General features: G+C 35.1%; 1 protein-coding gene across 5 annotated transcripts in view; it reads right to left on the bottom strand.

Annotated features, from left to right (window-relative positions):
• The window catches only part of PIK3C3 (phosphatidylinositol 3-kinase catalytic subunit type 3), a 78,090-nt gene that overhangs the window by 24,293 nt on the left and 27,306 nt on the right, over positions 1-26,491 (bottom strand). For 4 of the 5 annotated variants that reach the window (XM_074812421.1, XM_074812424.1, XM_074812423.1 and 1 more), the window contains 9 exons: positions 23,665-23,770; positions 22,698-22,814; positions 21,001-21,132; positions 18,620-18,748; positions 18,321-18,390; positions 17,587-17,651; positions 14,806-14,890; positions 13,672-13,746; positions 3,227-3,395 (listed from right to left, as the gene is read on the bottom strand). In XM_074812421.1, the coding sequence (XP_074668522.1) occupies positions 3,227-3,395; positions 13,672-13,746; positions 14,806-14,890; positions 17,587-17,651; positions 18,321-18,390; positions 18,620-18,748; positions 21,001-21,132; positions 22,698-22,814; positions 23,665-23,770 (948 nt within the window). Of the gene's footprint in view, positions 1-3,226; positions 3,396-5,825; positions 6,024-13,671; positions 13,747-14,805; positions 14,891-17,586; positions 17,652-18,320; positions 18,391-18,619; positions 18,749-21,000; positions 21,133-22,697; positions 22,815-23,664; positions 23,771-26,491 lie in introns of those variants that run through there. The other variant, XR_012621621.1, reaches the window with a different exon arrangement.

Below are 26,491 nucleotides of genomic sequence, written 5' to 3'. Positions count from 1 at the left end.
AATCTGAATACTGCTTTGCTAAGAGCAGTAGGAGCTTCATAGATGATAGAAAATGAATTCTTAGCCGCAAAACTTGTTATTAGCAAGCTGACAATTGCATGGAGTACAAAGTATTTTAACTACACAAAAGAACTGCTTTCATAGCCATATTTTACAAAGTAAATACTGCTGAAAAAGAAATATCTCTAGAAAAGCAAAATTCCATAACAAAATCTTGACACTTCATTATTATCTGGAACTAGCACTATATAACACATTCCAATATAAGCTTTAACCCTTTATAACAGGAACATGTAAAATAAACTGTTTGGGCAGAAATTGTCATTGTCTAATTTGTTTCAGCTGTTCTGCTTCACATTCCCAGGGGCAAGCAGTTGGAATTAGGAAAATTATTTTCATCACGGATTAAAAGGAAAAACAGAAAAGTTATACTACCATTTGGTTTCAGATCTAGGTAAGAATCTGGCAGTCGAGTTGCTTTGGTGCCAGGGACACCATAGGTTTTAATGAAAATTTTTTGCATGAAACAAGCAAATATCACTTTAAACATCCTTAAATCTTACAGTTACATTCTCTCAAGTGTCTTCCTAGGCCACTGGTAGCCTCCATTGGTAGTTCTGCCTTTGAACTGACCCAGGAATCCAGACTAGAGTCCCTTTTGCTCTTGAACCACATACAGGAGAAGAGCTTATGAGCACTACAGGCTATTGGGGTTAAGTGATGGAGGTTTGTAAAGAGATTTCAAAGATCCAAGTATCATTGCTACATGCCAGTTAAGAGCTAGTTCTGTTCCACGCGATGAAGTCTTTGGGTTCTTGGTGCTTAAAGTAAAAACACAGGCCACACAAGATCATCTGAAGAACTCCATTAAAAAAAAAAAAAAAAAAAAATCATGAAAAGGTAATTTTGGGAGGAAGTAGGAAGTGGGAAGAGACAAAAATTAGGAAAGAGCTGCTCACTATATATTATCTGCATGTCTCTTCTCTGTCCCTCACCCCACCATTTCAATCCAGGAATAACTAGATAGTGTTCTAAGGATGAAAAGCAGTTTATTAAGTAAATTTTTTAGCTGCTTCTAGGATCCTTGTCACACTTCACAGATTTTTTAGAAAGATTATTTAAAAAACTGGGACTATTTAAAAAAAGAGGGCTAAGAGCTTCCTACTTTAGACAGCTGGCTGTCATCCTTCCCGTAGGCAACATCAATATCCCTGGCAAATATGCCGAGATGTTCACAACTGGTCAACTAACATCCCAAATTCATCCTAAGACTAGACATTTTGCTGAGATGCCAGAGTTATGCTAAGTGCTGAGACACCAGTACTGACCTGTAAAAAACCAAACGCCTTTTGTCAGGCAGGTTATATCACTCTGACATCTACGTTTACAAAGGCCTCTGGAATGGCTGACATCCATCCACAGCCAGAATGAAGTAGGAGTTCAGTTTTCCTAGGTTTAAGGAGCTTTAATTAAGCACCTAAACCAGACCCTAAATCCTTCTCAAGTAAATGCATTCTTTGTTTTCCTCAAAGCTCAGTATAAATTAATTTACAAAATAAATGAGCACTCAACTATGCCGGAGGTTGATTAAACTTATGGCTTGAACATGAAGTGCTAAAAACAAGGGGATTCTGTAAAAATTTAAGAAATCCAACAAAATAGAGGAGGCCTCATATATACCAAATGATACATACACCAGAAAAAAGTTCAAATTCTCACTGCCATCTTTTCTGAGAACAGCAACTTTTAAGTGTTTAATACCTCACCAAATATATGCTTGATCCTAAGGACTCCTTTATGTATTTTTTCACCATTTACCAGTCCCTTTGCATACAGATGTCCTAAACCAACTCAGTATTTAGGCTGTTGACACTGCAATACTCTATTAAATTTGAAGCCACAAACTTCCACTACAAAGACATGACAGGAAAGTATATAGTTATCTGCAGTCCCAAACTAAAGCCCTGTTTTCCTCATCTAACTCAAAAATTTCTAAGTTTAAAATCTGATCACCTTTTCTGCAGTATAACTTGGGACCCTCCAGGACTCATCTCTTCTCAAGACTACGCATACTCCCCAATCACTATCATGTCCCAGACAGCTATAATAAGGTATGGCATTTTTTCTTCCAGAACTAACTTCTTGCAGTCCAGACTCAAGCAAAACTGACATGATCCCATCCAGCTTCACCTTTGCTCTTCCCTCTTCATTATCTTCACTATTGAACGGATTTGTGTCAACATGCAGAACTGTTAGAACTAAGCTATTCCACCTCTAATTATTCTTTTTTCAATAAGCACATAATTTTAATCATTTTTAGTTCTGGCTGCTTGAAGTAATAGTTATAGTAATAATATTATCCTATGCTACCATTGTTGAAAGCCTTAAAGATATTTATACAGAACCATTTAAAAATACTTTCCTATTAAGCTGAACAAATACTGGAGAGACTATAATTACAACTACAATCCCAGACATTACAAATGAAACCATCTTGATTTACAGTTTAGTTTTATACCCTAATTACTGTTATACTTCACACAACGATGATCTTTATAGCAAATCATTACATAAATTAATGCAATGGACAATCCTTCACTGACGCAACAGACCTTTTCATTGGAACAGCTAGGTTTAAATGATATAAACAACTCAAGTATTTAAAAAATCAGAAATACAGTATTACGGAACAGATTTAAGCAAAATTTAGAACATGGAATATACATTATTCCACAGGACCTGAACCCATCTAAGCTTACGTATGCACCATCTTCAAGTCAAAGAATCTGATCATCACTAATGTATCCAAACTGGAAGAGGATAAAGCAGCAAACAAGTAATGACTTAAGTTAAAAGGACCATTACTTGATAATAATCAGAAAAAAAGTTGCTTAAGGGCAAAAACATAAACAAAAAGAGCAAGATTTAAGTTAATACCCCACAGGAGTTATAAAACCCCCTATTTTAGATATCAAACAAGCAAAATTGGAGGCCTTAACTTGAAGGACAATTGGAGGCCTTAACTTGAAGGACAATTACATTCAAGCTCCACATTACACCAGCTCTGTGATGTTTTCATTCTTTTGTTTCACGCAAATTCTTGTGTCTATGTTCATACTACAAACAAGTTTTGAATTTTCAACAAAAGTATTTTCTCCGATTCATTTACTCCTCTCCCGCATTATGGTGGCTCTAATAAATTTTATCATAAACCCAGTGTTGTTACCTGCGGAGATGAAGAAAGGCTGTGTAGCACTGCTTACGGAACTCCTGGTACTGTTCACTCTGCGTGCCTCCCATACCTTCCACCATCTCCTTATTCAGCTTCATCGGGGGAGGTAGAGGCTTGGGGTCCCGACCCAAAATATAACCAAAGTCAATGTGAAATAGTTTACCTGTGGAAGAAGGAAAGGCAGAACACTTCAGAGAGAATCAAATCTTGATGCAAAAGTTGGAAAAAAAAAAATCTTTCAGCGCAATCTCTAGAAGATGCTAAGCGGCTATCAAAAAAATACAATTCACTTTTCTGTAAGGCTTATAACTGTGTATTTTATATCTTCAGCTGCCAATTTCAAATTATGGGTTTCAAAAAGTAAAGCTGATTTCAAATTCATTAAGAGTACTAACAAACAAGATGAGTTTTTCTGTTTATTTTCTTTTTTTTTAAACACAGTATATTCACAAGACTGAATCAACGTTGAAACTGGTCAGTAGATATTAAATGCACAGTTATATAATAGATACTACTAATTCTTTGCACCTTCTTTACAATTCGTTAGCAAACTAAAATATTAATACACACATTGCGTTGCTTTTACTATCCCATTTGGTTGCTGTGGCACGAAATATGTTGGTTTAGCTGTATGTTAAATTTACCAAAGGGAGAATAAGACTTATGACCCTAAGGACGACCTTTTGAAGCCACTAAATACCAAAGATTTCAAAGCTGTTTCAAAATTGGGTTGAGCAAGGTTAAAATTTACCAACGGTTTTCAAATATACTGAAGAAACATCACTATAATTACGAATCTGAAATTGTATTTCAAACGTGCCAAGTCCAGTCTTACACTTTTCCAGTACTAAAACACAAGTTACATCACTTGATCACTACCTTTCCCTTCTCAGATCAACTGACTACATTATAATGTTTCTGCAGCATTTACATACATACATACATGTATTTCTGACAAACACTTACATACACCTCTTGCTTTAAATGCACAAGGCAACTTCCCTTCCTATCAAGAGTTTGCGTGCAGCCATGCTGATTACAATACTGCTCAGACTTTTATTGGGGAGTATTCACTGTATTCCCTTTCAATAGTACTGAACCATATGTGAGATACAACAGGTGGCGAAATGAACAACTGAAACACCAGCAAAATCAAAAAAACCTACTAAAGCATTTTTATAATCTGAATATCATATAAAAACCAAAAATGTGGTCAACAGTAATCAAAATAGTACAATTCGTAATTATTAGGAATTATTCTCGACTCACTTCTTAAGCAGAAAATATTGACCATATAAAGCAAAAAAAAGTTTTAAAAGTGCTCTGCAAACAAATTTTCAGATTGAAATGCATAATTTAAACAATTACTTGGGCCATACCAGAGCTGCACTATAAATTAAGATATATAAATTAAGTAGTACAAAAACATGTGTGTTCGAACTGTTAAGCAAGTTAAGTTTTGCTTCCAAAGCAAATTTCTTAATATCACTGGGTAGCTTTAAGTCTTATGTGACTAATTTATAGAAGAGGATGAAATGTAGATACAAGATGGAAGATCTTTTAAACAAGAAGATAGAAAATTATTAGCATGATTGTTATCTAGACAGTCACAGATAGCCCAGAACATAAGAGTCTTGCTTCAGAATTATGGAACTGAACAGCATTATGGACAGAGATCTATTTGCCAGGGGGTATTTTAACCTGCAGCATCTGTAGTCATTTTAGTATTTTTATAAGCTTAGGTGCTCAGCATTCTCAAAAAAAAAAAATTAACAGTCAGTATTTTTCAATTAGTCACCCCTCTTTGACCATTTTATTGAATAAAGTTCTATCATCAGAGAAGGCTGCTCGAGTTCTGTCCTAAGCACTCTTCAACTTGAGAAACAAATTCCATCACAGTCAATTTTCTAAGGGAGATCACAAGGATGCTTAACAAGCAAAGTATTTGCTAGTTGATAAGTGCCACAACCATTACATTTTGCATACCTAATTGTGCTACAAAAACCCCTCCCTTCCTTCAATAGTTTTTTTAAGCTGCCACAAGAGTTACTTTTAGAGTGCATTTTTGTACACTAACTTTTTCAAGTAGGCACTTTGATATATACACCCCCTCCCACAATAAGTTACAAAAAATGTTTAATTAAAAAGTTTGGGGGGTCTGTTTTCTGTTCACTTACTCAAGCCTGTCACCTTGAAGAGTCAAGAGACAATGTTTTGAATAAAACAGTAACTCATGTGTCAGTAATTAAATCTTTTATTTAGTTGGCTCTGGAGATAGGGAATAAGAGGCAATAATTAGTAATTTAAATTGGTAACAGAGACGCATCTAAAACATTCAAAAACATTTTAATAGCTGACTGATATATGTTAATATAAATTAATTAGGTATCAACTACTTACACATTTTTAGGAACAAAGTATAAAAGAAAGTGTAAGAGGAAGCCATTCTACATGAACATTACAGCTTTCCTAGCTGTACTCCAAAATTCAGTAGATTTTTAAGCTGACTCAAAATGTATGTCAAAAGCTTTCATTTAAATACATTAAATATATTTAATATTTTTCAAATCTATGTACTAAACACAGACTTAACTCATCTTCATTCGTGCAGCTCCTCCAAGATCAATTAAGCCAGCATACCATATTACAGAATACGGACAGAAAGCTCCCCTTGGTGCTTGCTTGAAGCTGTGACACCAGTAAAAACCAACCAGTCAAGCTTGAGGTAGTACTGCAGTTTTACAGCTTTCTACAGAGAAGCCTGACTTATGTTCTTGAGGACTTTATATAACTGGAAAAAGCGAAAAACAAGCCTGCTTTGGACATGTGAAATTGGTTGTATATTTAATACTTAAAATTAGGCAATAATTTTATTTATTAACATAATTAATAATATCAAGTTCATGAACTTAATGATTTGAAATCTTTTAATACTAAGATAGAAGGTTGCAAGTATCTCAAGTAATGATCTCAAGTAAAATTCGTATCAGGGTGTAACACTGAACATGCCACTTTCACAGAATTAATGTATGTGATAATCAGACTATTACTCAGTGTAAGCTCTATTACAAGAAAAAGGCTGGAGAAAGTTTCTGGCACTTATTTGACAAGGTGCAGTGCCAAAAACCACTAAATAGCAGCAGAGAGAATAGGATAAAAATCGGAACCTGAACATTCCAGCTCTATATAAAGCAACTGTTGTAGATTATACAAACTTCAAACAAACAAACAAACAAAAAAAATCACACTTTGGTCTAGAAATTACTGTACTGAAGATGTAATTTTTAGAGGACAGAAAATATATTTAATAGGAATTTTTATTCTGTAAGAATTTACTTTCACTGTGAATAGCATATTGTCTCCTAACACAGACATCACTCCCGATAAGCATCTGTAACGATGGAGGCAAAAACTGCCAGTAACAACTTATGAGTTATTATTTTGTCCATGTTTTTTTTTTTTTTTTTTCTTCAAGGACACAGCTCCTCAAAACACTACTTATTTGAAATTTGTCAGCCTCAGATATAACAATACTTTGTCTAGTAACCACAGCTGAAAAACAGTCTACAGGAGAATCAGCATCTTATTTAGGCAGGTGTTGAGGGAGTTTTTTAGTTCTGGAGTGTCACACAATTTGTACAGTTTGTATTTGAAAGTTCCTGAAAGTTACATAATTTGGTTGATAAGCATATCTTCTCAACTGGATTTAGTAGATGACTCTTTTAAACCTTTATTTCACAGAATTACAGAATGGTTGAGGTTGGAAGAGAATTCTGGAGAACATCTGGTCCAACCTCCCAGTCAAGCAGGGCAACAGAGCCGGACACCTTGCCCAGGACCACGTCCAGACGGTTTCTGCACATCTCTGAGGATGGAGACTGCACAACCTCTCTGGGCAACCTGTGCCAGTGCTCTGTCATCCTCACTATGAGTAATAAACTGTACTCATAGCATGCTATTTATATACAGTTATCATCTACCATCCAGTAAATCAGACTGCTTCTGAACTTTGTGTGTAACACTACTATTTCTAAAGGCTTTAAACTTCCACGTTTTATAAAACAATTACATTTCCTTCCTTCAATATACAGTGTTAGTGCCGTAACACACACACTTCGATCTCTTAGACCACTATGTTTTAACCTCAGCTTCTAATCCATCTTCTTCAGATTTATTACATCTTAGTTCAAAGGGCTCTTAATTATTAGACATGCTTATAAATTAAAACTGGACTTCTAGTTTTGGTTTATTACTGAATGACTCCTAAATCAGATGGGCAAGGTTTTTTTGTTTGAGTCATGTTTCAAACTAAAAGAGAAGTTACTTAACAGAACAGGTGAAACAGATTTCTTCCTCTGAGCCTCTTACATTCTTGTAAAGCCAGATATAAAAGCCTTGGGTTTCTAATATTTAGCCACTGAAACCATTAGACACCTATTTAGAAATCTGAGTTCCTTATAAAAATGGGGGATTTTAGGCATGTGAAAAAACAAAACAACAATTCAGGAAACACCTCAAGACCAGAGACAAGTATGCATGAACTTCCTGCCCTGTTTCAAGGCTAGGAGCGGGACTAAATGTAGGTACATACATATAGTTCAAAATATGCAGCTTTGTACAAACACTTCTGATGTTGAAAGTGGCTCACTCCTCAGATGACATTAGCACTCTTTCAGGAAGCTGGAAAAATACCTGCTGAAAAGACTTCAAATAGTGTCTCTCACCTTAAAAAACAGTGCCCTAATACTCACTCCCCACTCACCATTTAAGCTATTTTACTGTAGAAAAAGCAAGTCACAAGGCATTTACTAATTGGAAGAGGATGAGATGTTTCCAGGAATATGCAATAATGCAGCATGCACACACAAAATTATCTCCTTCAAAATCTAAAAGCTGATACTGTTGTGTACTTTTAAGCTTTTTTTTAAAAAAAAAAATATGAGGCTGACTACATTTTTCTACAGAACACCTGATTTTTCTGGCGTATGAAATGAAGAGGACAGGGCCTTGGAGAGTTCAAGGAAATGGCATCAAACATGGAGTTTCCCTGACTAGCAGTCAGGGCATGAGGGATTTGAAAGTCCATCTGAGTTCCTTTCATCCTGGAGAGTGAAGTGATCTTTGATTAAGTGAAGCATGGACTTGTGGAGACTGAAAATTGGTATCTGGTGTTTGCAACAGCCAATAACATCTGACTGCAGCTGGAGAGGCTGATTTGTCCATCACTTTTACTGCTAATGCCTAGATTTTAGTACAGGAGAGAATTCCCATATCACAGAATCATTTTATTCCCATAGCACAGAAATCATTTTATTTCATCAGAGGACTGTTAGGAAAAACTACTGAAAACCTGCACAGAACTCTGAACTCCTTGAACAAAATAAGTAAGGCAAAGCAAATTAGATGCGATTACTGAAATAAAATGAGTCTGGTAGCAATTGTCTTTTAACACATAAGTTCCAAATAATTCACTGGACTTTCTTATCTGTTCCCGCTTTTGGGAAGAAGGGGGGGAAAAAAAAAAAAAAATAATCCAACCACAACACAAAAGCCCCCAAGTTCTGAATTTCAATACATTTTCTTTAAACTGCAACTGCCACTATTATTTTTATCTGGCTTGTAGAGAAAAAGTATAGTTTAGTGACTATTTTAACTGAATTCCTATTTTAAATTTGAGGCAATAGGGTAAAAATTCCTCTGATGAAAATGAGTAGATGGATGGATGGGGTGCTTTCCTAGCTTTCCCAGCAAATTCTGATGTTACCATCAAGATTTCTCCTTTGCAAACAGAGCACTGCTGTGCTGAAAAAAATCAGAATGCCTATTTTATTGTCATCATTTTCATCAGCTACATGTTCTAAGACTACATAAAAATGGAATAAAGTAGCATGAATTGTTAGGGACTTATTCAGGATACAGGTTTTAAACTCAGCGTGCAGCAACAGCTGGAAATAAAGTTTATCATCGTCATCCATATAATGGGTAAGAGTCCAGCTTGGGCTAAGCATTGTAATTTTTCCCCCCTCACACCTCAAGCTGTCCATGCTCAAAATACAGTCCATGCAGGCATATTATAAGATGTCAGATACATATTGATAAATGAGAAATACTGTTCAAGATAGCTACAAGAGAAAATGCTTTAGCAGGCCAATAGCTAAAAGTTTATATTCTTTTTGGTAGGCATCACAGAAATTGGAGTTGCAGAGAGAAATTTAAAGGGTAACAGGATATGTTAGCTTTGTTTTTTTTTTTTTTAAATGGATTTTCCTCTATCAAGAGCAGTAACATTTAAAAACATATTTAAAATTCCACTTGATTTTACATACTATCATAGTTTGCAACATTAATAAATGCATTTATCAATGTACTTATCTAGGCACTGATATGGAAGGAGGGTTTGAATCCCATAGTTTTTCCATTTTTGTCATCTTCAAACCTGCTTTGGAATAGATGGTTTTAACTGAAAAGCACTGAAAGTACAAATAGTGTCATCTCACATATGGAACTGTTTAGATCTTCGCTGTCTTACCTGGCAACCCTTTCTAACTGAGACTAAAGAATAAATAAAATGTCAATTGGTGCAATTCATATTGAAGACAGACCACAAATCTACCTTCTAGCATTAAAAGAGAAGACAGCCCAGTTATTTCACCTACCTACACATGATGCTAAAAGCAAATGTCATTTTCAAGTTCCAAGCTCTCAGTCTTTGACCTGCCCTCAGATATTAATAACCTGATTTTATCCACATAGCATTTTGCTTTACTGCTACAGAGCAATTTCAGGTGTAGAGTTCAGAACAAAGCACCTGTATTTAGAAAACCTATAACAGGAACTGGAATTTACATGTAAGTCCCTAAAGGTTATTTAAAGATCGAGCTGACCAGTCACTAGAGTGAAAGTTAGTTGGTCAGACACACATGCAGTGCTACTCAAGAATGCTATTTAAATATCTACGATATCCTAAAATATCTACACATAGCCTGAAAATGTGACAGGACCTTTGTGAAACCTTTGTCTGTCTATAAAGCAAATTGAAGTTATTAAGATATCTCAAATAAGACAGGAGACTTCACTTGTCTATCATAGCTGAAACTATTTAAGCTCTAGTGATGACTGCACCAACTGTCTCAAGACTTTAAAAGGCTTAGCAAACATGAAGACATCCGTATCTGGGTGTTTTATCAGTAGCTAGATCACAACTCTACAATCAAAACCAGAGTGGAACAAATGCAGAAGAAAGTGTTCTCAAGGGAAGGCACGGCATAATTGAAACATACTAACATAACACATACCACGTGAAAGCTAACTGAACACCCTACATCTCCTGTATCACAATCCAGATTCACAACCACCCAGCTCTTCCTTCCAAGGCAACAAAGGGCACATTAGCTGGCAAGTCAGATGCTGGCAATAATATATATATATATATATATCAGTCTGTAACCCTACAACAAGGCACTGATGTTACTTAAAGCTGGGTATTCAGCTGCAAAACCACGTCTTGTTATTTACAAGTCACAGTGATATCTGCTGTTATAGATCTGAAAACAAGAAATTAAAACATACAGCAATTGATAACATACTCCTGGAGAAGCAGGAAATTGAAAGTTCTCAGAGAAAATAACATTCCTGTAACGCAATACTGACTATATAATGTGACCTTCAGGTTTCAAGCTAAGGCACATTTGTGAAACCGATGCAAGTATTCTTGTAATTTTTAACATTACTGATACATGAAATGTTTTGACTGAATCCCTGTATCTCTTTCCAAAAAAACTTCTACAGCTGCCTTTGGAGTACAAGCATTTAAAAAATCTGAAGTCTACGTATCTTATTTAAGACTACTTAAAAAAAGTCACCCTATTTCTAGAACTATAGGTATAAAACAGTCATGAAAGACAGCAGAAATTATTTCACCCAGAAAACAGACATTAGTGCAAAATAAATGTAGTTCCTATAGTACAAAAAAAAATATAGTTCTAACACCGAGTGGGAAACAATTTGTTTTCATGAACTTCAGTATTGCTTACTATTTAAATTATACCATAGCTATTATAAGCATAGACAATTGTATATTACAAGATGATGCAACAATTCTATCGGAAGTAGTCCAACACAGACGTGGCTAAACAAACTAAACTAAATCTATCACCAAACTAAAAGGCAGAGCCAGGAAAGGTAACGATATATATTGTCAAATAAATCCAAGAAAATTATGTGAACCCACAGCTGGTACTCAGCATTTTTTACCCTGTTGGAAAGCTTCAATTCATTAAATAAGTATCATCAGGAAAGGAGGCATATATGGTCATATAATTTTGAAGAAAGGTACTTACAGCTTCCATTCTTCAAGAGAAGAATGAAGTTTTTTTTTTCCAACTTAAGTCTAAGACATTCTCAGTAGCAAGCCTTTGTTGCATTTGGAATATAAGAATCTCTTGATAGCTCAAAAAACCTCTCTGGATATGTGACAGAGCATAGGTAGCAGTCGAAAACAATTTCAGACTCAGAATGTACCGTGGATGTGTGCTGCCCTCTGCTGTACTGCTTAAATTCTTCCACCAAGCCGTTCAGCCATTGTGCCGTTACTTTTTAACATAGACGGTTAAGATACACTTTACCCCACATCAAAACCCGAAAATATTACTACTTTGAGCATACAAGCAATGCCTGCTGTGGAAAGATTTCTATCCATCACCTTAGACAAACGACAGAGACCTCTCAAGACAGATTTTTTTAAATGCCAATTTGTACATTTCCAAACAAGCAAGGAAAAATACACTTGCTTTCATTGTTCCCCCATGTGCGTAGACCAAGATTTTCTACCCTAATATCAAGGCCCAATGGTTAATTTTCTACTCTTTCATATAGAGTATGCTAAGTAATACATGCTTCAGCTTTATCTATAAACTAACAAGCCTTCCATGGGGATGTGTCTCTTTTCCCCAAATAACATTTTTTACTTACATGTTTCTCATTCAATGAATTTTTCACTTTATTATAAACACTTAACCACAACTCCTAACTCTTTGTCACTACATAATGGAGGTAATTCAAGGTATCATAACTCCTATGGGAAGCTGTAGTTCAAAAGCAAGCAAGCAAAAAAACCCAAACGAAAGAACAACTCCAGAATATTTTTCCCCTGTTTGGTTTGGTTTGTTAAAACTTTGTAAGTTCATGCAGCTACACACAAACTAATTTTCAATGAAAACACCTGAATTTCCCTTCACCCCAAGGTACTGACTGTAACAGCTGAAGTAGCTTCATTTTCTAATCCTTCATTTCCTCTAGTAGAGAAATCATCTATTTATTTAGAATCAGTGGAATTATTCACTCTACCTGGTCTGCTATTAATCCATGCAGACGACAACAAAGAATGACACTTAAAAATTTGCAACAAGTCAAGGAGAATCAAAATGCCTATCTGCCATTTTGAACTTTCAAAATATATGGGTTTTGCTGCAAACTAAAGGATGTACTTGATTAAACAGTAACTTCTGCTACTTCCTCCCTCCCAGCTGTGAATTTGTTGTTTTTAGAAGAGGCTTAAAAAATACATATGTGTATATATATACGTAACACCTCAGTTACATGATGAACCACTTGGGTATTTGCTGTACATGGTTTCATTTCATCAAGAACACAAGATTCATAGACAATAGACAATACTGAATCCTATTCTGACAGGTCTCACATGACATTCCCACTGTTGGGACGTATCGTGTAAATTTCTTAGGAAAACATACAGACCTGGAAAGCTCAAAGAATCACTTTGTTTAAAAGAAAGTCAAATCAGAGACAAGAATTTGCATGGACATCTCAGTGAAGTCATGAAGATTATACCTAATTTCATATGACTACTGCCAATACTTGTCTGAACATCTACTTTACTTGAAATAGCTTACATAAAAAAGCAGAATTATTTGACAACTATTAAAATACAACTGGCATCCAATTAGCAGGTCATGAATTTGCATTCTGATAGCATGTTAAAAAAAGCAACTAAACAGGAATGTCACAATTTAATGGAAAATTAAATGGTTTGATTAAGAGCAATTAGGATATTCGGGGCTGGAGTCACTTTACAAATATTTTTTGATGCATTATTTTTTTCAGTTTCAGACCAAGAGCTGTGAAAAAAAAAGGTAATTATGATTTTAGCCAAGTTTAAGACAACAGTGAAATGTTTCTTGGTCTTAGGTAAAGGCAGACTAATTTTACTGTATACTGTGTCCATACTAATATTGTAAACCTAAACTTTGAATCATTGGCTCAAGTATTACCTTAGACAACATAAGTTTACATTTAAAAATATATTCTGATCTACAGTACTTGGTGGGTTATACTCACAAGGAAAATGGAGCAAAACAGTACCAACACATTAAAAATTAAACAACTGCTGTTACAAAATTATACTGTTAAAAAAAATTTACCTGTTTTTGTTAGCAAAAGATTATCCAGATGTCTATCTCCAACTCCAAGAATGTAAGTAATTACACAATAACCAGCTGTAACAAGTAAAATGTAAACATCAGTATAAGTACCTTTCCCAAAGAGCAACAAGTTCCACACAATTATCAACAGCATGACATTATCCTCATTCTTGTTCACTAGTAATAAATGTAATAGAGACTGGGGGCAGGGGTGGTACTGGAGAAGAATAATCAAGATTATCAGCACTATGAGGAATATTTGAAGAAATAAAACTCTGAAGTTTATTCAGTACTGCCTAGATTTTAATTTCTTACTACATAATTCTATGCCTAACACTAAAAGTCTAAGTTCATTCAATATTAGGATTAAGATACTTCAAAGGAAGATCAAGTATTTTAAGCAAAATGAACGTACACGTTCTGAAATGAAGATATTTTAAGGCAACTGTAAACAAGCATTAGACATTGATATGAATCTGAATGTATACCTCAGGAGTATTCACAAGCTAAGCAGTTAAGACAGGCTGTGATAAACAGAGAACAGTTTTGTTATGTTCACCCACTAACCAGAACAGTTTGAAGCAGTTCTAAAGACTGCACCATCAGAAAGAGAAGGGGAAAGGAGAAGATACTGTGAAGCAACAACTGAATTTATTTTTGTAGAATAAAGTTGCTTTCAATTTAAAGGACAGCAAGGGTGTTATTTTAACATTGTTGTCAGTTTACAATACAAGAACTATACTATTATTTTTTGTCATCCAAATGGAAGCAGCCGAATGTAGCCTCACCCCAAAAACCCCCCAATGTTTCAAAAACAAGTTAAAATTTTCTTCCTCAAATACAGATCATTTATTATTGTATAAATGCTTTACATCTCCCTGAATTATAAAGACCCCAACTCATGGAGGGGGCAGAGATAAGATTATTGCTAGAAGGCAAAGGAGAACAAAGAGAGGACTGAGGAGAAGAATTGTGTATGATATGCCAGGCTCAAAACTATTCTTTTTGCAGGGATTCTGACAGCAAGTACATGCACAGTGCCCTATCCACAGTCATTAAAACGTCTTAGTACCTCATTTACCCTGTCCTTTATACTTCAGACATTAAGTTACCAGCTGTAAGATCATAACTTACCACAGCTCTTAACATAAGTGTCCATCACCTCGGCACTTATTCCATGAGGGCCAGTCTCACTAGGTGCATGTTTTCTGAAGAAGTTCTGGAGAGGAAGACATCAACATAGTTAGTTATTCTGCATGATCTGAAACAGGACCTTTAGAACTGGTAGAAAACAACATTTAAATCAAGACCACAAATAGCCGTTATTACAATCTGTTAAACGAAGAATCACTCCCAAATAACCTAGGAAGAGCTAAGTTAATTTAATATCACTTTATTTTCTGTCTTAATCATCACATTCCTACACTCAGAAACAGATCTGAAGTTCAAACTGAAAAGCAGTTTTCTTTACTAACAGCTTCAGAAAATTAACAATGCATTGAAAAGTTACTAATTAATACCTAGGAGTGCAAGTACTTCCATAGGAAACTCTTTAGGTCTGATCACCAAAAACTAAAACAGGACTAACAGTCCAGATTAGTTACTACATTTGGCACAGACACCCTTAGAAACTTTATTATCATTATGTCTCCATATTCCTCAATACAACCAACTGCTACTGAGTTTAAAAGGAAAATCTAAGTAATCAAATGGAAACTTCACATCTCCTGTGAAATGTGGACAGGGCCACAACAGTCCTTACCATCACTCAAAAGAAAACTGTTTTTTCCTTGACTGTGATGAAAGATAACTAACTTAAATCCAAGCCTAAACACAAGTTTCTTCCAGTAAGCAAACACAAATCTAAGTAAGCACTGTAAGAGGAGCTTTGCAGGCATCTGGATGACATATAAGTGACTAAAATCATAATGAAAAAGGGAAGGGAATCTTAAAAAAGAGGAGGTACTGAAGGAAGGTACCTACAGGTTATTTAAGGTAAGTTTGCTTGAAATGCAGTCCTGTTGTAACATGTATCAGAGTTTTAAGGCCTGGAGAAAGTTTTAATGGCCTCTGCTTACAGAGAAATACGCCCTTCTGAGATACATTAAACAGTATACAGATTCTGTTAAAAATTTTCTTCCACATTTCACTTAGGGATTTCATTTAACTGGTACTAGAGATCTACTTTCAGTGCTCCAAAATTTTACATGCTGTACCTAAAAAAAACAACCCACCAAACAAAAATCAAAACATCACTTTCAGACTATCCAAATGCTAAACTGTGCTAAACTGTAGAGTGTGGAACAGAAATACCTCTAAAACATGAACTGTAATTTTAAGATTGTTGATAGAAGGTAAGTAGCACTCAAATATCAAAATGCCTTTTCTTTCCTGCAGATCTGCATTACCAGACAGTATTAAATTACTTGCTTGAAATATTTTCAGAAGTGAAACATTTTAAGATTTATATAAAGTGTCCATCTTTATTAAAACAGCTGTGACACCCAAAATGAACATTTATAAAAAGAATAAACCAAACTTTTACAACACCTGGAAATGTTCATTTAGTTTTTATTTCCTTGGCCTACAATGCCCAGCTATTTTATCATGCTTTGGGCACAGGAAACCTGGGCTCTAGAATGCATTTTGCCATTGATCTGTGAAATAACATTGGATCGTATTCCTTTGGCATCTTGCCTATTTAGATTAGCAGTTCTTCACAGGAAAAATTGCTCCATACTTCTAGACAACAACTAAACCAGTGGGGCACTTATTTCAGATTGGAGTGTGATAAGTAATTGCAAAATGACAATGGAGTAGAATACGAATATTACATTTCCAAGATTACTAAGGATTGCCAAGAAAACACTTTTAAAACTGCATGATTATTGAATGTGTAAATGTAGCTTGCCACAATCTTTATGAAATGGAAAGCTCAAAAAAAGTTATGCAACTTGATGCTGGTCATTCATTAGTGATAAGCTTTTTTTATAAATCATAAACATTTGATATACTTATTTGTTAAGCAAATGATAATGACAAATGATTAGCATTTACTAATCTCCGTATTTTTAATAGTAGCTGGGAGCTATTTGCTTTGGCTCTCAGTTACTGAGCGATGAACAAACACAAACTTCAGTATCAATTACAAAAAAGGTAAAAAGGTACTGTGACAAACTGAATCTAACATAAACATGCTGTGTTTTCATTACAAAACTTATTAGCTATATATCTCATACGGCAACTTGGCATATTTTTATCTAACTATATTTATCTCAACCAGCTGACCTCTGCTACCTTGCTTGTATTCTGTGCTTGAAACTAGCATGAATTTTGTGTGTCACTACTCAATTATGTATCCCTACTTCATTCCTTGACAGTTACAGGAAGTTTGCTTGAAAAATAATATATATATATATTATATATATTTAAAAAAAAAAATAATCACACAGTATCTACACATCCACTATGGCTGGGAAACAGAGTTCAGAAATTATATGAACAAACTATGTAATTGTTCCATCAAAAAAATCATTAAAATATACTTTGAGAAGGTATGAAGCCAAAACTACTGAACGAACAACAGAAACACTTTAAAACAAAACAGTACAGAAAAGTGTCATGCATCTTCCATTCATCATTACAGAAAAGCCATAATTTCAGTTTCACAACTAAATTACACTTTAATTACTTAAATGGTATTACTTTTAGGACATGAAATACTCACACAGAGATTTCAGAATATTTTTTTAAAGCAAAACATCTGATGTAAATATCCTTATGTTTCAAGCTGTAATTTGTCTTCTAATAGATAGAAAAATCAGTTGAGAGACTAATGACTTTTGTATGAGATTTAAGCCTGCAATTTATACTGTTTGATCAGAAGTTGACTTAAAAAAATCCACCATCACGTACCTGTATACTTTCCTCAGTAGCAAGAACTTCGGCAACTGGTACCGACTGAATAAACTGCATGAAGCCTGTGACAGAAAACATCCAAAAAGGAAAATCTCCAATGCATAAAACTTTCAAGCTACTCTGTAACACGTTTATTAAAGGACAACGCTAATACGCACCTTCATTCAGCTGCTTCACACTGGCAAAAAAACATGTTTTTTCCCAGTTTTCTGCCTTCAGTAGTTTTAAAATAACTTGTCATTAACACCACATCAGCTTGCAAAAGCTCTGTTGTCCAAGTTTACATAAGAAGAGAAAGTAAACCAATGGCTTTCTAAATATTTATCCAGAATGTATCTAAAAGCATAGCCAAGTTTGATTTTGTTTTGTCATTTTTTTCCTCCATTTCAAGCAAAGATCTATAAATAGGAGTGTTGAAAGTTACTTGTCCAAGACCACACAGCAAGATAGCAGCAAAGATAAGACTACTGATTGTCACACACTCCAAAATGCAGACCAGGCTTCTTTTATGAAGATATTCGAGTCACCTATGGAATACTGTTGGCACTGAGGTTGTTTAATTCCATGACTTATATTGCAGCAAGATTTTCTTACACATGTGAGCTCCTTTTTCAGAATGCTGCACTAAGTAAAACATCTCTTATGAAAATAGTGTGGCGTAACACAGCCTACAAACAGAGGGAGAAGATTCCTCCCAATACTGTATTTTTAGGAAACAGAAGTATTCATACCATGTTTTGTACTAGTTGCCAGCACTTTATAGGGTGTCAGCTTCAAATCCAGGTTCTCTTTTCTCAACAGCTGGAAAAAAAACAACACACAAAAGCAAAGATGAATGCAACAGAAAGGCAGCCTCTATTTCTAAAAGAAATGTGTATTACTGGACATTGATCTCCACTGTTCACCTAAGATCTGAGAACACTGGAATTTATTAGGAACATAAACTGCATTAACAGTTTTTAACAGTCTTGCTCCTGAAAAGGAAAATCAAGAACATAGGTGATCAAGGATATGGATTAATAATTCCCACCTTATCCATGAGTGAAATAATCTGAAGAATAAGTTGATCTTGACGTAAATCATCACCATGCTTAAATATTACAGGATATTTGCCTCCATCTTCTGTCTTGAAGAATAACTGAGCAGGCATCAAGGCACTCTGCAAAAAGAAACTTCCGTAAACAAGTATCAGGTCATACAATTCAAGTATCAAATTCAGTTACAGAATGGATTAGAATAGTCCAATTTGAATACGAACAGTGTGGCAGTGAGCACCAGAGCTCTTATCTTCCTCAAGTTTGATAGGAAAGAAGCAATTCTACAGCTTTTAAAGAGCAGTTACTCACTGTCTAGGATTAAACAATTAGAACATACCATTTCCAGTTAGCAAAAGTGTGATCTAGGCATATTTTTAAAAATACAGTACCCTAAAGCTTTCCTTCCTTTTTAGTAAGAAGTGTGAAGGATACATTCCCCCCTGAACCCTCCCCCAGCAGCAGAGGAGGAAAGGACAGAGGTATTCAAGTTTTGTTTGTATGCATGTAATTCCAATCAACATAGAAGCACCATGCAAAAGGTCACAACAAAATAAATTTAAGCTGACCAGACCAAAAAGAGTCACAATTATAGGATAAACATCAAAGAAATGCTAGAGGCAAGACATCTTAAACAACTGCTTCCTTAATCTATTCAGTAAAAGCAGAAGTGCCTTTTTACATTGTTGTTTGAGAAAGCCAATTTAATTGCTTGCAATTTCTCTGCATAAAATGGGTTGAAAGGGATCAATTACCTACATGAATGATTTAATCTATTGCAACTGACCAAGCCACTTCCCTCAAAACCAAACCAAAAAAATCCCAGTCATGAACACAGAGTTTAATATTGGTCAGTTACATTAGATTTTCACATGCAGTTAATGTTTCAAAATTTTTAAGTTCCATAAATAAAGGAAAAATGATTCTTTAAATAGTCCTACAAAAGCTGTCATGTGATGTCCAAGAGCACCAAAAATTAGTCATTCTTCCCTCTTTGTGTTTTTTTGTTTGTTTGTTTTTATCCAACAGTACAGAATAAGATATTAAATGGAAATCTGTAACCCTTCAGAATCAGGAGAATCAAAACTATCTCTGATTTTGGAATAAGTTACATCTCATATTTTTGGTCCTAAATCTTCTACATTGCTACAGAAGACCAATATGCAGAAGACTTATCTGACTTGAGTGTGTCCTTATTAAGCTACGCTATTCTCAATAGGAAGTATTTAGGTGCTGTTCTAGCAGTCTTTTTGTCAACATTCTTTCCCCATCCCTGAAGTCATATTCATGCTAAAAGTTGATTCAGGTTTGTAAAACCTTGCTTTTATGACAAGATCTCCCAATGTTGGCTCCAACCTGAGGTGCAAGCTTATGAAACTGCAGAAGCGTACTCTTCAAAGAGACTAACTGCTATATAACAAAGCAAACCAAAGCTGGGAAACCACGAGATAGTAGAAAACAATGTAAAAATGTTTATCTCTCACTTTCAGTAAACACAAATTATCTCATGGTCAGTAAGAGCCTGTGAAAGTTCGAAACTACTGGGCATAATAAATACATTTATGATCTAGTAGAGATAATGGATTAACACTAGTTGTCACAGCATCTTGAATGTGTTTTAACTGGCAGAGAATGACTCCTGGAGATAGGCCAGACTTGTAAAAGCATAGTTTGGTCATCTTAAATTAGATCAGTCACCTATATGAGTTGAAAATAAATCTATAAAGAGGCCCTACATCACTGGACACAGGTAATAACTTACATTCCAGGCAGTAACTTACATTTCAAGTAATATAGGAAGCAAAATAACCCCAGCCCTTTCAGTAGTATATTGACTGTTTATAAACTAGATTAAGAAACGGCCATATGATCACAAGCAACGGCTCCGGATTGGTTTAAGGACTTACTAGTCGTAGAGATATAGGATCTACCTGTCAGCTCACTGCAACTGCATGAAATGGACCACCTTATTGCTTTCCAGCCTCTACCAATTTAACAGTTTTATTTTGCAATGGAATAGACACATTCATCTAGCTGAGATGCAGCACACCTGACTTGATTTGTATGATTTTGATCATAAGTGGTATTCCTGTTGCATAGTCTAACCTAAGTTCAGAGAAATTCTGAACTAGGAAGCACACCTTGAGCTTGGGGACTTCATCAACTTTATAAACTGTTATCAGTCCTATAAAAGCTGCTTTAAAGTTTCCACACTAACTTGAAAAAAAGAGTTTCACAAAGAAAATAAAGAGTTGTTTAACCACCTTACAGTTACATTTTGCCTATGTCAGCCCCTTTAAATCTTTCAACTCATGTTTCTAAGCTTAGTGATCATAAGATTTGTTTCTATTTCAGCTACTAAGAAGATCTCATTTACCTTGAAGAGAGTGGCTTTTTCAGGGATTATCCCTTTAATTTTCACCTGAGGTTCCAGAGGAAGAGGAATAAGTTCCATATCTGCTAAATTCATCTTCTCATTATCTGCTAACAGTGCCTGAAGCCTCTCATTCTAAAAGAAGAATAAAGACTTGTTTCTAAAAAAGCACCATAAAACATATACTAAGTATATGCGAACAGTTAAAGAGTCTTTTAACAAAGGTTGCATTATTAATAACTATCCAATTTATTCTTTACTCTTCCGAAGAATCAAGGTTCCACTCTTAAAATCCAGTGAAATATAAATTCTATCTGCAGCAATCTGAATAAGGAAGAAGATATTCCATCTAGTCTGAGTACAGCCAAGCAATTTTGTAAGTGTCAGATATAACAGTCTTACAAAAATTTATTTCTAAATTGTCTGAACAAGTAACAGAATGATTTGTTTTCCATACCAGTATCAACTGTAGTGCTGTTTCAGAAACTTGATTCAAGTCTTTAGCTCGGATCCTTTAAATCTCTGAATTCAAGGAGATCCCCTACCACCAATGAACCAAATTGCCAACCGTTTGCACAGATGTGATTTCAGACTTTGCTCTACATTCCTACATCTGTAGTTACCAGAAACACACCACCAGTCAATTTTCAAGTACTTTATACTTGGTGTCCTACATAATAAAGGTTGAATATATAGAGGTCTCTAGTCTTTTACCTCTGCTGAATGAAACAGTTATAAAAACACAGCAAGGTAGACCACTAATGTTAGGAATATGTCTAATGGTTAATTGTCACTAGCTAGATTTTAATTCAAATATCAAAGCCACGTTTTTTTTAGTTTTACAGAAATATCCTGGCAATTATAGAAGAATATATGACAGAATGCTACCAATGTACTGCAGAAAACATATTCTTACGAATTGAAAAACCTTCCTCCTCTTTTAGCGATTACACCTTTATTACCAACACATGGAACGTTCACAAAATTTCATAAAAATGATGCAACACTTAAGTGTTTCATTTTCCTGCAAACATATACCCCACAAATTCAAAGGGAAGGTGACAAAAATCATTACACTGAAAAGTCCGTGTTTCAAAATACCAATGTAGTTTCTTTTCCTGTGATACACACAAATAGAAATCCCTCTGACATTCCTGCCTCCTCCCATTTGTTTGTCAAGTTCACTTAAAAATAATTTAACCAAGAAGGACAAAGTTTCTTAAAATGCACCTATCGTAGAAATCCTTTTCCTCAAGATGCAATGGAAGGCAAAAGTTCTGCTAAAACACACACCTCATAAAAGAATAGTTTAGTTGCTCTTGGAACAAATGAAACCTTGCTGCTAGTCAAATTTCACTATCTATCCTGGCTTAATTCTCACACCACAATAACCTCTGCTACCTTCCCATGTCCCCCACAACTTGTTCACTGTTGTATCAGCAACTATTTAATTATTCTCCTATCTTCCTTTTGCCAAAATATCCCAAGACTTTTCTCAAGGGCCTCATCTACAAACTTTCAGAACACATTGACACTCTGACCCATCTAAACCTCTCCAAAGTTTGTTTAAAGTTAATTAAAATTGTTACGGGACAGATGGACATCAGTTATAAATTATCAGTGTTAAGAAATTTTAGTGAAAAGCTAACATTCCTATTGTCAAATTCTAGCCAGAGCTAAGTTTTCCAATCCATAGTTACCTTTTTTTTACGGTTCCCACTTTCACGCTGTACTGCTTTCATTACATGAACCAGCCGATCTACAAATGTCTGCTGGGCTGCCAACAATGAGCGCATAACTCTGACAGACTTATCACCCTAAGTGAATTAAAAGAAACAAAATTAGTTCTTTGTTCTGCAATTATTTTATCTAGAAATTATTCCTTTATTCTTAGACCTTTGGGCTTTTAAGAGGTAAGTGAATAACGATCAATTTCCTGTCAATTCAAAAGGTACTTTCTGTAAAATGCAATCAGAATCACTGTAGCTGGCAATTAATTATCTGACCTATCAGTGCACTTCAATTTGCATCAACAATTTCAGTGGTGAACAGTCATGCATGACAAACCTATTCACACAGACAAAATAAGTTAGTACGGATAAGCACATAGAACATTCGTATGAAGCGTAAGAGTCAGATTTGAGTAATGTCCCTAAAAATCTGAATTAGTGTGAAGCGTGAGATACACAAAGATCAGGAAAGACTGCATATCTGCTATAAATTATAGCTTGCAATTCACGAAAGTTTGGGATTTTTTGGTTTTGCTTTTTTTCCCCGCTGCTCCAGCACCCTCTGCTGCTGATACACAGAACAACAGTTTGTGAATTCAAAAGATGGGTCTCTTGTCTTAATTTGCACTGCAAGGACAAGTGTTCCCAATAAAGAAATACTAAATAAAATAGACTGATTACACAAGGCAGAGGATTTTAGGCCCACCATGTTACTAAGAGGAACAAGCAATAAAACTCAGGAAAGAGTTCTCAATACTTGTTCTTTTTTCAGTAATTTCTTTGGTTTACCACAAACCCAAAATTCAAGCAAAAGTGGAAGCTTTTTAAAAATTTCAATACATATGACATAGAAAACTGTCATCCTCCTAGACACCTGTGCCTTTGTAAAAAATTACTACCCCAAACCACTATGTATTTCATTATGCAGAGGCATTACCTTCAGCAAAGCCTGACTAAATCTTCTCATCACATTTAAGTACATTTCGTGAGTCTTTGGGTCCCTCTGCTGAGTGTCTTGGTCTTCACACTCCACTATTACATACCTGCAGCATAAAAACAACCCAAGTTATGCTGTACTCTCATGCTACACAGCGAGTGAAATACACTAGCCCTGTATTATAGGCCTGGAACTAAAAATAAAGTTGATCTTTGAATGAGATCTCTATGTCAACCAACAGGTGAGATCTTCAAAATTGCATAGTCACAAATTCCCACTTGGACCAGGAGAACCTATCAAAGTTTCTGAGGTCTGTCACTTACAGTGAAGTGGCATCACTCAAACAGGGCAAGTCCTGAGTCCAAATCACATGAACGCTCCAACCAAGCAGTACACGTGGGACGAGAAGGCATTCCACTGTGCTACTACCCTCTACATAAGGCAGTAGCTGCAAACTTGTGATTCAAGTATACCTGCAAAACCAAAAAGACTCTCACCCTACCTGGTCCCTATTTTACCATCAGCAATGGTGGAAGAGATGATATTGGTCCTGAAGCAGCTCTCCGAAGTCTACATTCCAAAGTAAGTTTTCATTTCTAAAATTATGATTCAGGTACAAGATTTAAACAGTGCAATTTGGGACAGTTATGCTGAAAATCTGATATGGTGAGCAGCTGTTTGGAATGCTTTTGTGCTTATTTCTATTTGCAGCAGTGATAAGCAAAAAGCAGCTACGCACAGAAGGTCTTCTTTCTGCTATCTCCTAGTACTACACAGTAAAAACATATAAGCCTACTATTTAAAAAACAAAGAAATCAGCAAGTCAGTCCATTTTCAAATACTACATTTGGATTTAAAAGGGACTCTATAGATTCAACACACACACTTGGACTTTACGCTGGCAGCTAGAAGTACCCCTTCCTTATGCACTTGTGCAGAGTATCTTTGCAACTGAATGATTATGGGTCAAGATTAGAGGTTGGTCATTTGCAGCTGATCAGATTTGACTAGTCTTATTTATAAATACATAATATATTATATACATTAAAATAAGGCACATGTAGCTTATTCCATGAGCATTATCTCACTGAAATCTGTAACTAAAGATGACTTCTAAGGACCTTGCTAATACATTGTTCTACACTATTCGTTCCCTAAAATGACAAAATTAAATTGCAGTAATATCTGTGTAAAAATAACTCCACATTTACAAAGTCTGTGCACCAAAACTTCAAGGAAAACAGGAAGTAATTAGTTGAAACATGCCATTTTCATGTCCATTTGTTAAAAAGCCCTAGACAGTTTCTCAAAGATATCTTGCAACAGGGAGTAAGAGTAATGCTTCATACTTGGATTGGTGTCTCATACATCCGAAGAAGAGACAGAAAAAAACAGTAGCACTGACTTCTTGTAGCTGCTGTTAAAGTGTAAAGATGGGATAGCTTTACAATGACAAGTGACTGAGCAGGAGGCTTGATTTTCAAGGGTTATTGTACTTTTTCCATTGATTATTTTAGGTGCATGCTGTGTCTGGATAGTTGAAACAAGCAATTGATCAGCAGCCAAGAGGATTTATGGCTACGTCAGCTCAAACAGTGGCTGCAACATTTTTATTTTGTCACTGAGAAATTGAGATGTCTGGAAAGAAAACAAAGAATAAAGAGACTAGGTTTTTTGGTTTGGTGGGGATTTTTTTTTTGTTTGGGTTTTTTTTTTGGGTGGGGTTGTGTTTGCAGTTTTTTTAAGTCATAAGACTTCAGAGTTCTGGATGTTTGAACTTTCTGTAGACTGAATGTCTGAGATGTTGCTGAAACATAAGTGCATAGTTTCTATCAAAGTGATAGAAATAAGCTAACCTACTAACACTTATCTTGAGAAGTATTTGATTAGGTCAAGCATTTGGCTTCTAACCACATCAATTCAATCATTTCAATTTAATAACACTTTTTTCTGAAGCCAAGCATTATCATTGGCCCCTGCAATAGAAGTATGTACACTAAAGAACTATAGTTAAGTCATACACTTAAATATTCTTAAATTCAAGATACTGAAAAAGCACTGAAATAATAAAAAAAAGACATTTACAAATGTCATTGCTCTCAGGATAGGCTAGGATTCTTTTAAGAATTTTGCAAGAACAGTTTGGTAGGTTTATGTCACATATCCCACTCCATTCCCAATTCATGACTTATCTGTGGCTAATATTCATAGCACATTATGATCATACATATTAGTATTTCTGATTATTAGATGCATCTACAAAGGATACAAATGAGAACCATTTGACTAATTTAGCCACGTAAAAGGCACCTAAGCTCTCTATTTTAAGATAGGTATGAATATACAAGTAAATAGCTGGCTGTGTTGTATATATGCATATATATGTACATTAATACACATATACAGAGACTTTCAAAGTACAGCTCTATTCATCTCAGCTTTCTTCAAATGAGAATTCCTGTCTGCAAATGCTTACTCAGAAGGTGTGCAGATGACTAGTTTAGGCATCTAATTTAATTCTTAAACCACTGAAGTGAGAATAGAACCTTAGCTAAGTAATCTTAGCTGTCCACTATCTAGATGAACTATTCATAACTAAAGCTCCCCCTTAAGAAAGCACATATCTGCAATGACATTTTGTTTGTGCTCATAATATAACCACAAATGGAATCTAAAAAAAATAATGAGCGCTTTATGAACTTTCATAAAGTATACACTTGATTAATACTAAAGTGTGTAAGTTCAATATTCTAGCCAACACCGTCAAAAACTACAAACACAAATCAAACAGAAAAACAGAGCAGATGATGAACTTTATCTCCTCCCC

Source organism: Strix aluco, chromosome Z (genome assembly GCF_031877795.1).
Source record: "Strix aluco isolate bStrAlu1 chromosome Z, bStrAlu1.hap1, whole genome shotgun sequence".
Taxonomy (NCBI): Eukaryota; Metazoa; Chordata; class Aves; order Strigiformes; family Strigidae; genus Strix; species Strix aluco.
This window is presented reverse-complemented; position numbering and strand designations above follow the sequence as displayed.